The 16,631-nt window shown below is 45.3% G+C and overlaps 1 protein-coding gene across 4 annotated transcripts in view; it reads right to left on the reverse strand.

The window, feature by feature from the left end:
• Positions 1-251: 251 nt before the first annotated feature.
• The window catches only part of Ano6 (anoctamin 6), a 175,194-nt gene continuing 158,814 nt past the window's right edge, over positions 252-16,631 (reverse strand). For all 4 annotated transcript variants that reach the window (XM_021225485.2, XM_021225486.2, XM_005067144.4 and 1 more), the window contains 4 exons: positions 14,412-14,617; positions 10,471-10,673; positions 8,385-8,490; positions 252-3,220 (listed from right to left, as the gene is read on the reverse strand). In XM_021225485.2, coding sequence (XP_021081144.1) covers positions 3,014-3,220; positions 8,385-8,490; positions 10,471-10,673; positions 14,412-14,617 — 722 coding nt within the window. In that variant the 3' untranslated portion in view covers positions 252-3,013. The remainder of the gene's footprint in view (positions 3,221-8,384; positions 8,491-10,470; positions 10,674-14,411; positions 14,618-16,631) is intronic.

Here is a 16,631-nt window from a genome sequence, read left to right on the forward strand (position 1 = left end):
GCACCTAGCTAGGGAAGTTTTCAGTTCCCCTGGATTTACAGGCTTGGCTCATCTCTAGCAGCTACCCTGGCTGAAACCTATCCCTAATCTTTTAAGAAAGTCCATGTAACCAAAGGCCATGGAAAGTAATTTTAGATATACTCTATACAGTGGTATACATCTATTATCTAACTTACACTTGCTGGCAAATCTCAGAAACCAGTTCCCTTAAAAACATTAGTAAGACAATTAAACCTAGTTAGACCCCAGAATTGTTTGTAAAACTGAATTTATTAAAATGCTCATAATTAAAAAATTAAAATGCATAGAAATGAACAAACATCAGTTACAAACAACATCGATGCTACATTGCACAGGAAGCATCATGAATTTCAGTCCCTTTTTAGCTAAGCTGTGCACCTGCTTTCACTTTTCAACCATAGTAGGAACGAAAGGAGAACACAGGAAGTGTGTAACCAACACACCGTATTCTGCCGCCAACGGGAGTGAGCGTCCTATGAAGCTCAACTCTCGCGCGCACTACAAAGGGGAGGACTTGACAAACTTGTTACCAGACGGCCTTGTTTGGTTTCAAGACAAATTACAGCCTTCTGTTTCTAATGGACTATCTAAAAGATCCGAGGACCGTGTAAAGAAAAATCCCCTGAGTATTGGGTCTACTGATTCAATTGATTAAGATTCAAAGGCAATATAAACTTGGTTAGTGGTTAACGCTGGACAGGCAGAGGGCTGGATCCTTCCCCCACGCTGGCCACTGTCATGCCCTTGATGTCCTGGGGCTGGGGACTACCTCACTGCTCTTGTAGAGCAGACTGCCACTGCAGGTGTCCCTCACTCCTCTCCATCACCAGCTTGGCACAGGCCTCACGGGACGGATACTGATGCCATGGGGACCCTACAGCTCACTTAGCCTCTGGTGGTGTCAGACACCACACTTGCTCCCTTCAGAAAAGCAGTTTTGGTTTTGTCTTGTGTTTTGTTTTTTGGCCTGCTTGTGGCACTTTCTATACTGTTAAGGGAGTTCTTGGCTGGGGGGATAGAGACGCCTAAATGTACTTTTCATTTAGAGTTTTCTTTGTGCATACAACGAAAAGGGGGGGGAAGATGGACGCAAAGATGATTTCCTTTTTTGTCATGTAAAGTGCGGGAACTTTGGATCCATAGGAAACAAGCACACGGACTCTGGAGAAGAGGTAATAGAGTGAGGCGCTCCGGGGCAGTCTGGGTGGGGACAGGGAGTGGCACCTGGTATCAGCTGTGGAGTGAGAACATCCCTAGTGTGGGAGGAGGCAGACGTTTCTGCCTCAGCGTAGTTAGATGCTGTATGGCAGCTCCTGGACTCCCAGCATGAGGGAGGTGGGGAAATGTTCCTGCAGACCCACTGAGCTAAGCCCAGAACACTGCTTTGCTTAATCATGTTGATATTCTAATACACTGTTCTGGGCGGACATTTAAAACCGTGGCCCTGAGAGGCGGTCTCTAAACCCGTTCACTTCCCTTGGATTGGCTCTCTGGCACCTAGGCATTTCATACCAATCTAGTCAGCAGAGGCCCATCCCAAACAGTGTGAGGCAGGTCCTCCCTTCTTCACTCTGTCATCTACTGTCAAAGGTTCGAGGTGTAGCCAAGTCTCCTCTAGACCTGCCAGAGGAAAGCTGAGCATCTGTAGGCTGCAGCGCTCCAGAAACCTCTCGGGTGAACAGCAGAGAGGGCAAGGCACCAAGGGACTAGGGCGAGCAGCAAGCCACGGACAGAAAAAAAATCAGCCCTTCCCTTAACTGCCTGATGGCTGAGAGGAGGCTGGGGGCTCAAACTAAATCCAGCGTCTCCTCCCTCAAATGGCAGTAATTCGGGTAGATTTGTCTCTAGCACAGCTGTGATTACAAACGGGTTACTGGGCCTAGGAAACGAAGAGATGGCAAGGAAGCTGGTCACTGTGGCAAGCAGAAAGGTCAGTAGGACTCCCAGCGAGTGGGGCTGGCCACTCAAGGTTCAGGAGCAGGGCTAGTTGCTGGCTGGTGCCCTGACCACGCCCACTGTCAGGGCACCCGTCCTTTCAGCAAGACAAGCAGAAGGCGAGTGGTGATTGTAGTGCCTTCCTTCTGGGTAAGTCAGTTTGTACAGAGTTGATGGGCTTACAGTTCCCAGCCCATTATGTTGCTAACAATGCAGTCACAATCATTTGATTATCATCTCCCCAAGAATCTTACGTAATCAAGAAGAGTTAAATTAAATGTCCAGATCAGTAAGTTATTTTCCCTCCTTTCTCATTGTACTCTCTTACGATCTGCAGAGCAGTCCACATTGATTGGGTCCAGAGCATGCTTGGAGTGCTGCTGGAAGGCAGGTGTCCCGTGGAGGAATAAGGACAGGCTTCATTTAATACCCTCTTTCTTCATGCCCATCTAAGACCAGTATTGGAGGTGGAAATGCAGGCTGAAATGAAGAAGGACGTTGTTTCTTATGCTGTGAGGTCTCCTTCCTTAGGGTATAGTAAAAGAGACTGAAACACTGCGAACTCTTCAGTCTACCTGGCACCTAATATGGCATCCAGACTCAATTCTGAGCTGGCTATTGTCAATAACACAGAAGTGATTAAGGCTGAGGTATGCCTGGTCTTTGGTGATAGGACTGTCAGGACGAAATAGGTCTGGGATAGATTTGGTAAAATGCAAAAATTCAGCACAGGAAAGTGCTTGAGACCAGACAGTAAAGTCCCCAGGAAGGACTCAAGCATGCTTCGAGGCTTTTTCCTGTTACTAAAATTCCAATTTATCAAAAAAAAAAAAAGGGGGGGAACATATCCAGGTAGGTAGTTTTATGCCTTTCTTGATCAGAGTTTTCCATTTTTCTAGTTCCCTCACTGCTAGCTGAAACTGAAAAGCAATACAGGCAGAAATGGGCACAGTGAAGACTCCTGTTTGCCTGAGTGAGTGAACATCCTCTCTAGTGATCTGAGATACGTCCGACAGCTAATTCTTTTTAAAGTGCTTCTCTGGACATACACTCCCCCTCATTCGAGTTTTGGCCGCACACTGTTGTCAACGGCGCCTCCCATCCTCTCGGCTATAAGCCCCATGTTTTTGGTCAGGTCTTTGAGGTGGCTCTCATGAAGCAGCTTCTGAGTGAGGTATTTCTCCCTCTTGATCTTGCTCTTCGTGATTTTTGACACATCTGGAATTGCATACGAAATGAAAAACTTCACAGAGTAGATGATATGCTGTGGGAGAGAGGGAAGACAATGTTAGGGGGGGACACCACCTCCTTAAGATTATCCTTGCTTGTCATCTTGGCAGCGTGTCTGGACAGGGCAGGTATTGTAACCCTTCAGTCTCGAGCAACAGGATATCAGGAATGACCTGTTAGCCTTCAGCTATCCTGTGTTTCTTTGGCACATGGAGAGGAGTGTATCCCTAGTGTGTGCATCTCCACCCCCATAATTGCTACTTAGAAAGGGTGAAGGCAAATGGACACCTCGTCACCCAGCACATGAGAGACTGAGTCTGAGATCTATCTAAGCTATGTAGTAAATAAATAAACAAACAAACAAATAAATAAATAAAATGAATGCCCCCACATCCTCTGTAAGTTACAAAGTCAGGCCACTGACAGTGCTATTGTATTTTGTACGCTTTTTCCTAATTCCCTGTTTCTTTCCCAAAGGTCAATATTATCCTATATGTGCAAGTATATTTACTATAAAGAAAAATACCAAAATATGTATGTATTCACTATTAATGTTTTTAACCTTACTTGATTTGAGCTTTATAAGAATAGTACTTTATAGTCATTTAACAACAATTTATTTTTTATGTGTGTGGTTTCCTTGTATGTATTTATGTATGCATGTATATATGTATGCATGTATGTATGCATGCATGCATGCATGCATGTGTACCATGCTTGTACATTGCCTTGAAGGACAGAAGGGGGCATCCAAGCTCCTGGAACTGGAGTTAACAAATGGCTATGAGCTGCCATGTGGTTGCTGGGAACTATTTCTGAGTCCTCTGCAAAAGCAGCAGGTGCTCTTAACGGCTGGTCCATCTCTCCAGCCCCTCCACACAGTCTTCGGAAGAACACCCCTTTTAAATTCAAAACTCGTTTCTAAAATTCTTCACTGCCATTCCCGTAGTTCGTTCATTTCCTTTCACTGTTGCATGATGCTCCTGGTGACTGCACTGTAACATATTTCTTCCCCTACCGATAGGCATTGGGCTGGTTTCCAGTTTTCATATTAGCATTGGTGCCCTTGTGAATATGTAGATCCTGGAACTTTCTCTGTAAGGTTCTAAGGAGCAGGAACCTGTAGGGGGCGCTGCTGAGATACTTGGACAAGTGAATGTCCAGTTTAACAAAGTAACCAAGTACTTTCCCGGCAGTTGCACTGGCTGGGCTCACACACACAGCAGCCACAGCAGAGGGCAGTTTCAGCTGTGTTTCATTTTGTCAGTACTTGTGCTGTCCCACTTTTTTTTTTTCTTTTGCTAATTTTCTGATTTGGAAATGGCCCCTGACTTTAGTCTGGCTTCATACTTCTGTGATTGCTAATGAAGTTAAATTTCGTTTGTTTCTCACCATTCTAAAGTCCCTTTGGTTACGTTATGTATTTTGGGGGTACCAAAGGGATAAAGATGAGTTGACATCAGAGCACTTAAAATTGGATTAAGATGAGTTGCCATAAAAACATTTAGAAAATGGGTTGCGCCTAGTGTCAAAAGGTGCTTAGAGCTTTGGGAGAACCTGGACCAGTGCAACCCCACTGGGTGTGACAGGATGCTGAACTCATCACAGACACTATGAGGAGTAGTTTGTACACTTATCACTCATCAAAGGGTTTAAGGGCTGAGGGAACAAATCATGCAGTTATCAAGAAGGCAGAGTCAGGGCAGGGGAAGTTTCCAGAACAAGATCTAGAATGGCGAAGCTGGAAGGAAAGAGGAGTGACGGTGAGGACCACAGACATGGCTGGACAGTGTGAGGCCTTGGATGGAACAGTAGAGACTCTGGCTTTTACTCTGAGGTCAGAACACAGTAGTTTCCAGGTAGAGACCAGACCCCAGCCAGGCAAGAAATGATGGTGCCTCTGGCCTGGTGGTCCTTGGTCTCTATAAAGTTTCTTCAAAGCCCCATGTTGAACCTTGGCTGGCAGCCTGCAGTTTGATTGAAGGGATGGGGTTTAGCAGGAGGAGGTTAGGTTATTGTGGTGTGTACCTGAAGGGGACATTGGGATTCTATTCCCTACCCTTCTGGCTGCCACAAGGGGAGTAGTGTTCTCCTGGTTTGGGGTGCTGTCTCAGAAGAGGCCCAAAGGCAGCAGGTGACCACGGAAGAAACTATCCTGCCAGTATTGCTACAGCAACACGAAGCTAGCCAACGCACGGTGCAATCATGCAAGACTATAAGAAGCGGTCAATGGTCTCCTGTGGAGAAGAAAGCCAACAGGCTTGGATGCGGAGGTGAGAAGGAGGGAAAGGGGCAGGAAGGGCTCTAAGAACACTGTTCTGAGCAGATGGCCAGAGGAAGAGTTCTAGTGTAGAGAAGACTGTTTGGAGCAGAGGGAGAGTCTAGGGTAGACTGGAGTGGGTACGAGAACACACGCGAGTAAGGCAGCTGTCTGGAGACAGCCAAGCAGAAGGTTTGGTGGCACTGGGCTCCGACTGACCTGAGGAGAGAAGCTTATGTTTCTTACTCTTGAGGCATGACGACAGGCTATTTGAGATTTTTTTTCTGCTAATCTGATGTGACCACGGATAGAAACTTACCTCAGTACCACCTTTATTATATTCCTAGGTTTTAGCATGTTTGTTTCCACTATTTAAAAGTTAAAAGAAAAAAATCTTCTTAACTTCTTTATTCATTTGTTGGCTGTCTGAGAATATGTCACTTAATTTCTCTGCACATGTGTACTTCCCTAGATTTTTCTGATTAATTTCTCATTTAATTGCACTGTCCTCAGGAAAGCCGCTTGGTATGGTTTTAATTTTTAAAAATGTGCTGAGACTTGTTTTGTGGCTTCCCAGGTGACGTGCCCTGGGGATGCTGCTCTGTAGAGAGGAACATGTGTGTTACCGTGGGCACAGGTTCTGTGGGTGTTAGTCAGGCCCACATGGCTAAGAGTGAGAGAGACTTAATTCTGCAGTTTGTTACTTTTGGTAGAGACAAACTGTTCAAAGCTGAAGGGGACTGTTTAACATCTCTGTCATTGATTTGAAGGCCACTTCTCCCTTTAAGCACACAGATCTTTGTATACTTGATGATCCACTATCGCGGATGCACCGTCTATGGTTGTTACTTCCTTTTGCCGAATTGAGGCCTTTATCATTCTCAAGTAGTAGCATCTTGCCTGCGAACCTGTAACAGAGGCCACACCCTTTTGGGCGTGGCTTCATGTGTGGACGGAAGCAGAAAGAGAAAAGCATCTCGCTCTTGGATTGCGGATCCAATCAGAAGGGCAGAGGAACGCTGCAGCATATTGTTACTGGTTCATAGGCAAGATGCTACATTCTCACTTTCCTGTTTTCTCGAAGCTGAGAGCAAAGATGCTTGATGGGAGAGTCAGAGGTTGGCTGTGTGGTGCTCACGACTGGGTAACAAGTGGGTGGAGGAGCTGCTCAAGGGATTCGCCACAGGGCAGAGGACGGACGGTCACCACAGCCAGATGGGCTTCAGTTACATAGGTAGTGAAGGCATGGCTAGCGTGGAGAAAGAGGAAGGGGAGTGTGGAAGGCAAACACTGCCGTGACTTTGGGGACCCTGAGCTCACAGCGGGAAGAGCAGCAGAGTTGTGAGTGCAGTAGGCTGTGATGGGTGGGTCACCACAGAGGAAGGGCAAGACTCATCGCCTCCACGTTCATCTGTGTAGAGGTTGCTAACACTCACAGGCGGTGGGTTTCGCTTTCTGGTTAAAGCCAATATGGCACGATGCTGTCTTTGGAAACATATCCTGCAGGTTCAGTATACACATTCTACGAGGACTTCTGTATCAGCCTGTGAGAAGGGCTTTAGTGTTTCTTTTCTCTTTAGAGGTTTGGATGTTTTGTTTTTGAGACAGGGTCTCACAGTGTGTCTCTGGCTGGCCTGGGTCCCAGGGATGAGGCACCTCTGCCTGGCAGCACTGGGATAAAAACTTGCCACTATGTCCAACAGTTTCCCCTCTGTGCCTATGCTTGTCTGCGTCTAGGATGTAGGTCAGAGGTCCTCAACTTGTAGGCTGCGACTGTTGGAAAACACACATTTCTGATGGTCTTAGGAACCCCCAACTATAAATTTATTTTCATTGCTACTTCATAATTGTAATTTTGCCCTGTGTCTCAGTTCCTCAGGCCATGGGAAAACACGTATTTCCGATGGTCATGCCCCGCAGATTGAGAATCTCTGATCTAGGCTATTGTAGCTTCACAGGAGTCTTTCTGCCAAGGCCTGCGGCTTACCAGTAGTTTTTGTTGTGGAAAATTTTCAGTTATTCCCTCTCACTGCACTTACAAGTCGGCGCTCAGAAGTACTAGAGCTGTTTCCAGCTTGCGGCTGTTGCAAAGAATCCTCCCCCATCCTAACATTCTAATCTTAGCTTCCTTTGTCAGTTGCCTGCCTTTTTTCTCTGGCTCCTATCTTTGGTGAGCTGCATCTTCCTTTGTGAAGTATGTTTTACTTATGGAAAATGTTCCTCTCCTCTGTCATCCATTTTCTTAGTCTTTGGTAGTAAAAAAAAAAATCAGATTGCAAAGCCTCTGAATTTGTTGGATTAGTGTTTACACATGACAGAAAACTTACCTATAGTGGTTTAAGAAAGCAAGGCCTGATTTCTTTCTATGCATAACAAGTTTTGAGGCTCTGTAATTTGTTACTAGTTAATCCGCTCTGGAAAGACACTGGATAGTTCAATTGACAAACTATAGCTGTGACAATCTACAGCTGTGTCATCTTCTCAGAGCTAACTTGAGAGAGAGAGAGAGAGAGAGAGAGAGAGAGAGAGAGAGAGAGAGAGAGAGAAGCACTAGAAGGAATTGGTGTGCTACATACAGTAGCTGAATGGTAACACTGACACATCACAGCTCCACGGGCAGAAGCCTTTCACAATCTAACACGCTGCTGCTCAGAGCCCTGAAGTACGATAGACACCCAGTTAATACTACATCAAGTGGGACCGAATCTCCCTAGACACAGCACACTTTTTCACATTTAAAGTAGACGGCCATTTCATTCAGAGTGTTATGGAAGATCTATTCTCAGGTCAACACTGATTAGCCCCTGCCCTCAAACAGTTATTAGCAGCCAGTAAGAAGGAAGGATTATGCATCTTATAGAGTCTGCAATACTCAAAGGACATAGATGGCCTACGAATATGCATGACTGTAGACCATCTCGGAGCAGACTTCTCTCACCTCCATGACGATGATAAAAGCCAGCTTGGCAGCAATCACATGCCAATAGTAGATGTTGTGTTTATACTCTTGCGGGTGCCCGGGTGGGTTTCGGAAGTCACGGTACCTGAAAACACAACCAGGCATATTAGCAGACACGTCTTTTTGATTAGTATTGTAAATCAGGGCCCAATGGAAAACCAGAGTCTTCTTTGATGCCATGATTTTTAAACTGGACATTACATACGTTTCATTTAAAGTTCACTTTTGTTATCGAATACTGGAGGAAACTTTTCCAGTAGTAACTTACTGAGAAAATAATGGATTCTAATTGTGTAAAATAAGGCACATCTTTATAAAGTAACAAAGTATTTACATATTTTCCCGCTTTATCCCTGCTTTCTGAAAAGACATAAAACAATTTAGCTATCTGGGGCATCACATCTGACATCTCCATAAGGGAGCATCAGGCTGACTGGGCCATAGCACCATTTCTAATTTCCTGGCTGCAAACTATTAGACCTACAAGGACATAACTACTGAAATATGTACAGCCCGGACAGGCAGACCACTTAGAACAGTTGTTTTGGCCTTTTCTGACTTCTCAGTTGTATTATTGAAAACTTGAACCAGAATGGCTTCAAACGGTTGACTTAAATGAATTTGGGTTTAAGAATCTGTAATAGAGAAAATAAATTTGCATGACCTACATGTTCAACAAACTACCGACTGATAAGTGAGCTGGGGTGCACTATCCATGGTGACCTTCCAGCCACCAATGCAGAGCACTGGAGACACCTCACTGTATCCATCTTTGTCTGTACTAAGTGAGGTGACAGTGTGTCATCATTAGCTTTGACCTTGAGCTGTCTTATTTCTCTTTCCTTTCACTGCTGGGAATAGAACCCAGGGCCATGCCCACAGGAGGCAACCACTGAGCTACAACCTGCATGCCTCTTTCTTTCTTCTATTTTATTTTACTAAAATAGTTTTGCTATGTATCCCAGGCTGGCCTTGAACTCACTATGTATCTCAAGCTTGCCTCCACTAAAAGCAATTCACCTGCATCTAGCTCCTCAGTGCTGGAGTTACGGGCATGCACCATTACTCCTGGTTTCATGTGTTGTGCAAGCTAGGCAAGAGATGCCAATGGAGCTACATTCCCCTGTGGTGATAGCTTATTTATACTCTAACAAATAAAGCTTGCCTGAAGATCAGAGGGCGGAGCTAGCCACTAACTAACCACAGAGGTCTGGAGGTCTGTACAGACAGACAGGAAGTGATATGGCTGGATGGAGAGAAGAAGTGATAAGGCAGGAGGAGACAGGAACTCGGTCTCTCTTCGGCTGGGAAACTGAGGAGGTAAGGTGGCTGTGTTGTGTTCCTTTATTTCTCTGATCTTCAGCACTTAACCCTATATCTGACTCTGGGCTTTTGTTATGAAGACCACATAGAACTCATGCTACATTCTCCAGCCTCACAAGGCAGTCTTAAGAACTGAATGATTTGAATGCATAAAACTCTTAGTTATCTCCATTTCTAAGGACCACAAGGCTCTTCTCCATCAGTTATTTTTTTAAATTAATTTTTATTTAAATTAAAAACAATCTTAGTTTTTAATCCCAGTTCTCTCTCCCTCCTGTCCTCCCATTCTACCCACCAACCCCTTATCCCACCCCCATCCACTGCTCACAGAAGGTGAGGCCTCCCACGGGGGATCATCAAAGTCTGTCACATCATTTGGGGCAGGGCCCCGTGTATCTAGGTTGAGAGAGTATCTCTCCATAGGGAATGGGCTCCCAAAGCCCATTTGTGCACTAGGGATAAATACTGGTTCCACTGCCATAGGCCCCATAGACTACCCAGACCTCCCAACTGACACCCATGTTCAGGGGGCCTTTTATCAATTATGATGTATCCATTTGAATGCCTTTCAAATTTGGTTTAAAAGTCCTACCCTTGGTCTCTATTAGTTTTAATTTTTTGAGTATTATTAAAAAGAAAGCCATGTGAAAACTGTGTCTTAACATAGTGTCAAATGATACCAGATAGAATATTATCACGCGTAAGATGAAGTGTATTTTTAAACAGGTAAATCAAAACTTGCCTGCACAAGGTATAGTTGCCAAGCCCAATGTATGGGTTTTCTTTGTCTGTATTTTTGAAGTCTGTGATGTTGAAGACAGAGAGAGTATTGTTGATGTAGCCGTCCATGGTGTAGTAAGTGTGGTCCCCATAGGGAGGGATGGAGAAGGACCAATAATACACCAGTCGAGGGATCATGTCTGACGTGAAAGCAATGATCATGGCCTGTGTTGTGGCAAATGGGAAAGGAAATGTTAATTTAGAGTGGTAGCTATATGGCTTGCTGTATGACAGAATCACTGTTTTTTATCACGTTGCATTTCTAAGTGGGAGGCATACACATTTAAAGTAGAAGACATTTTGGGGGGGTTTTCCACTCTGAGGGGGGGGCATGAGGGAAAGGCCCAGTAGTTGCTTGCTGAGTTTCTGAAATACACCATTTGTTGCGAGTAACTGTCCTGTGGCACCATAAAATCACTTATTTCTCACAAAGAAGAATGAACACTGAATAATGTATAGCTGTAGAATGGCCACTGAACTCACACTCCTTACCCCCATGGTGTCTTAGACTTGCTTAGAATCCATGGTCTGGTAAACTATATTGGGTTTGTTCTGGTCACTCAGTCAGGAAATAATGCTAGCTTTAAAACATCTAGTATCTGAGCATCCAAACTTCCAAAAGATTAACTAGATAAAGTTCTGAAGTCATAAATTATTATATAACACAGTTTAGAATGTTCCTGCATAGAAGGAATAGATGGGTCAATTAGGAGTCTGTGTCTATCCCAGGAAGAAGCATATTGGATAAAAAAGCCTATTTATAACTACATGGACCTTCCCCAAAGATCTTCAATTTGACTTTTAACTCGGTATGTGAAATTGGTTTGCAGGAAGGACAAAGGGCCAATCACCAGCTGTAGCACAAGAACAGATACGTTTTTGGCACAAAGTGATTTTTAATAGTATTAATCTGGACACAGGGTTTAGTTGCAGTGAGACCACAAACCAACAAACAAGATTCAGGCAAAGCAAGAAAACAATTAAGCTCATCCACCTCCCACTAAAGCTAGATTCCTTGCTTTCTGTGATGTGAAGAATCTGTGTGTGTGCGCGCATGCGCACACACACATGTCTGCCTGTCAACAGTGAGGTGTATGTATGTATGTATGCTTGTGTATGTATGCATGCTTGCAGGTGTGTCTATCTGTCGACAGTGAGGTATATCTGCTTATATGTATGCGTGCATGCATGTGTGTTTGCCTATCAGCAGTGAGGTGTGTGTATATGCATGCATGTTTGCCTGTCAGCAGTGAGGTGTTTGCGTACGTATATATGTATGCATGCATGCATGTGTGTCTGCCTGTCAGCAGTGAGCATTGTGTATGAATCTTCATATGTATATGTATGCATGCGTATCTGCCTGTCAGCAGTGAGCATTGTGTATGAATCTTCATATGTATATTAAGCATGCATGCATGTGTATCTGCTGTCAGCAGTGAGGGGTGTGTGTGTGTGTATGCATGTATGCATGTCTGTTTGTCAGCAGTAAGGGGTGTGTGTATATATATATGTATACATACATGCATGTGTGTCTGCCTGCCCTATCAGCAGTGAGGTAAGACAAGAAGATTTGGTGTGTGCTAGATTTCAGCAGATGAAGTTTTCCTGCTATCATTTAGCTCAACACTATCTTTTTACAGAATCATGGGAAGCCGTGCTTCAGGAAGGTACAAAAATTCCAACAAGGAAGATAACGCTCTCACTTTCTGACAAGGTACCTTTTCCCCTGAATTGAGCTGCTCTGAGATAACACGGCAAGAATACACATAATGGAGTTTGCCTCATTGCCCATGCTGTTCTACACACAAGTTCCATTTATATCAAAATAAATTAAAATTGCTCTTCAATAGCAGATGCTCTGGCAAGGCACAACAATGTCAGCTGTGCTTATTTATGGAACCATCAGCCTTAACTCAAATGACTTCACGGCACACGCCTGCTTGGCATCTCCTATCTTGGTGGCCTCTCTTCCTTCTTCCACATTAGGTTGTGGGCATCACATGGGGTATGTCAGGGGGAGGGTTATACATGTGGGGTAACATATGTTTCATGGTTACCTGTATGCATATGTACAATGCATTTTATAAGTGCAAGAAATGCTAACAATGTGGACTGAAGGGTTTTCCATAGTTTAATCAACAATGCAAATTTAGTAAGGGGCTGTTTTTAAGGGTATAGTATAGGAAAAAGAAATAACCAGTCCCAATTAGCCAGTGGATGTGTGTGTCTGTGTGAACACCACACACACACACACACATACACACACACACACACAGTGCTTTGGAAACCCAGCCAATGGCCCATCTGTGCTATGGAGTAGAGCCATGGCATGGATATAGGGAGAAGGTATCTAACACAAGGACTCCAGAATGCTTGAGGAATTGGGAATTTGAACCAGATCAATTTTTTTTTCTGAAGGTCAAACAAAAACCCCTTTAGTTTCAAACCTTCCTGCCCAAAGTCTTCCTAAAGCACACAGATCCACATTCCTGCCCTGCCTAATGTAGTGTAGCATACTGGATATGACAGATCCGTGCTCTCATGCCTGTAACACTTGAAAGGCCTTGCAGTCATGGCTCTAAACATCAGTCTTCATTCTGAAACACAGTGGGCATTGAAGGTAGGGGCTATTTGGGTGAAAGGAAACTGACTTAATCTATCAGTTCCCCAAAGCTAGAGGTAGCCTGCAATTCAGAAAGCAGCTGTGCTCCACATAGCTTGTTTCATTGTATCCAGCCGTGGGGTGGGGGTGACTGGTTTTGAGGTTCCCGTCAGAGTCCTCGGGGAGCCATGGTTAATGACGTCGGGTAACGAAGTTAAACAGCAGCAACTGTGTGAGCGAGGACCGGGCTCCGTGTGTCTGTGGTAACTCACTGACTTCCCAAATCATGCTGAGTACAGAATTCATCTAACAAATACAAAATGGGGCTCTGAAGTGTACAGGGCCAAGATCACATAGCTCAAGCTGCAGTGTGGGAAGTGGAACTCAGACGGGGCTCGGACGGGCCTGACTGCACCGCCCACTTCCCTCCTCCAGAGCCTGAGACAGACCCTGCCACTCTCTCTTCTGCTTCCACAGGAGTTCACGGGGACTCAGCAACTGTGGCTTAAGACGTCGAAATTAAAAAGTCATTTTGTTCGGGAAGTTGGCCCAGTGAGATTGGTAGTGAAATATGGGCGGGGATAACCCTGGTTTGGAGGGCATTTTTGTAGGCAAAGGATCCTTCGGTGGGCTAGCATCAAACTGCTCGGCCTAAAAGCTGCCTCTTGGCCCGTGCCCAGACAAGCAACCTGAACAGGCTGCACAACCCTGCTGTGCTCTCTCACAGCCAGCGACACATGCGGTCATGAGGCTGCTGCACCATGACCTAGGGACTGCTTCACCTCCCATAAGAGCTGTTTCCCTGGAGACTAACTGATGGCCAATTTCTCCTTCATCACAGTAATATTTAAGATGTCATCAGAATATGTAGTGATATATGATGTGGTGCTTTTAGGGTGCTCTGACTGAGTAAACCCATATCTGTCTATGTTTAAAGGTATCCCTTGATGATGCCTCTTATGTCACATATGAGTCAAAAGTGTCAGTACTTATCACAATACTACCCGTGGAGGATGGCCTGAGGTGGTGAGTCAGTAATAATTATAAAGCATACTGGGGGCTAGAGAAATAGCTCAGTGGTGATGAACACTTGCTGCTCTTGCAGAAGACCCGGCTTCTCTTGCCAGCACGCACGTGGTGGTTCACAACCGTCTGAAATTTCAGTTTCAGGGGGTTCCAACTCCCTCTTCTGGCCTCACTGGGCACCAAGCACATGTGTGGTCCACATCCATGCAGGCAAAACACCCACACCCCTAAAGTAATAGTGGGAGGCAGCCCCTGTGGGTCCCAGGCCTACTCACGTTGGTCACCACAGCCAGGATGGCTATTCCTTGCATGATGGGCTGCCACGCGCCGATGTCCCGGGCTTTTTCTGGCACCATGCGTCTAAACTGGGTTGTCAGCTTCCACGCGTCCACTCTTATTTCCAATATATTGTTCACCAGAGCCAGCAGGGGAGCCAGTGGGAAAGAGGCCACAAATAAGGTGACGAACCCAAACTGAATAACTGTCAACGGAATGGACACATATCATGGAGGGGATGACAGACGGCAGGACAACGTATTTCCTTTTACCCTTGTAAAGAAAAAAGGCAAGCAAAGAACCCACGCGAGTGAGGAGACACATTCATGGCCAATCGTAACTCAGTGCTCACAGCAAGATGAATTAAACAAAACGCAAACATGAGATCTAAAGAAAGGGACCAAGTACGGCTTATTTCCTTCATATACATAGTCACTCAAAAGAAACAACGTATTGGAAACTTTGGATCAACTGCAGTTACTTTCTGGTATGTGTGAGGCATCTGAAGCATACTCCCTTTTCATGGTAAGATCATTAGAAGCAGGTTCACGGCTTGGGATTTTAAAAAAGAACAAAGTGGATGTATCTAGTAACCAAAGAGAAGCAGAAACGTGTGGATATAAAGATGTTCAGAGAATGTTGGAGGCGTGCTAGCAACAAGCAGACTGCAAACCATTGGACACTTCCGCCACTCATCCATCTCCTAAGCTCTACCTCCCACAGGCCCTCACCCCTGCACAGAAGCTACAGAAGCTACTCGTGTCTCCCTGAAAGTGGCTGCACATTCCAAACCCTAGGAGACTCTTGACCCTGATACAGACAGACAGTTTTTGACAGGACCAAGCATCTCCCTCTCCATGATGGTTTTCCTTGACTTGTTTTGCTTACCTTAAAAAGCCAAGTTATATATTGAATAAGAGCCTCTAAAAGACTAATTACCCATAGGGCTTCAACCACTTTCCCAGTTGTAGCAACTAACAATTGTTTTTTTTTAATATCTGAGACAGGATTTGTCTGTGTAGCTTTGGAGTCTCTCCTGGCACACACTCTGTAAACCAGGCTGGCCTCTAACTCACAGAGATCCGCCTGCCTCTGCCTCCCGAGTGCTGGGATGAAAGGCGTGCGCCCAGTCAACTAACGGTGTTTTAGTGCCGACTTTCCCTCCTGTCGTATGCACCTCTCTGCCTTGTTCGAATCCCCCCCTGTGCAATGATGTCATCCTCAAAAGTCTTCTCCGAAAAAATGACCCTGCTCAGGTTCTTCACCTGCTTCCCCCTCTGCCCTGGCATCCTCAACATCTGGTAGTCTCTCACAATTGCTGCTGGGCATGCCTGACCTCACTGGGCACCAAGCACATGTGTGGCCCACATCCATGCAGGCCTGCCTGGCCTGCCTCCCGTGTGACTGCACCATGCTGCTTAGTGCCTGACCTGTCTGACCTGTGTACCCACCTTCCCCTGTTCAGGCACTCATCACTTAAAGGAACTAACTGCCAATGCCAGGTGGTGGCAGCGGCGGTGCATGCCTTTAATTCCATCACTTGGGTGGTAGAGGCAGGTGGATCTCTGTGGGTTCAAGGCCAGCCTGGTCCATAAATCAAGTTCCAGGACAGTCAGGGCTGTTATATAGAGAAACCCTGTCTCAAAAACAAAACAACCAAAGAGCTAATTGCTGTAATCTCCTTACTATTGTCCTCCCACCAAATACGTAGACCCCTATCCAAATTAGCTTCTACTCTGCTCCTGGAATAGCCTGACCTTCAATAAAAACATGATAACAATTTCTTGCTTACCAATATTCTCACAACCCTCCACTCTTTCTTATGAAACCCAAGCCCTAGCTATGTATACAGAGGCCATCACATATGTCTGCAGTTTACCTGATATTCCCATCATTGGTTCTCTGCTTTGTCTACACAACTGAAGTAATCAGAGGGGTGACATCGTCCATTTCCTTCCCCATACTTTTGAGACCACCATTCACTTTTCAAAATCACACTCAAACACCACCTGCTTGACCACTTTGGCTTTTCTTACATAAACCACTGTGTGTCAAGCTCCATGAGAACATGCACCAAGTCTTAGCATCTCCGGCAAATACAACAGTGGTACACTCAACACTGGCTACTCGAAGAAGAGACAGGAGTTCCCTATCTGCCATGCTAGAAAGCTATTCCTTTAAAGACTGGAAGTCTTCCCTGCAGGCTGTGGACAGGAACA

Source organism: Mesocricetus auratus, unplaced genomic scaffold (genome assembly GCF_017639785.1).
Source record: "Mesocricetus auratus isolate SY011 unplaced genomic scaffold, BCM_Maur_2.0 Super-Scaffold_100010, whole genome shotgun sequence".
Taxonomy (NCBI): Eukaryota; Metazoa; Chordata; class Mammalia; order Rodentia; family Cricetidae; genus Mesocricetus; species Mesocricetus auratus.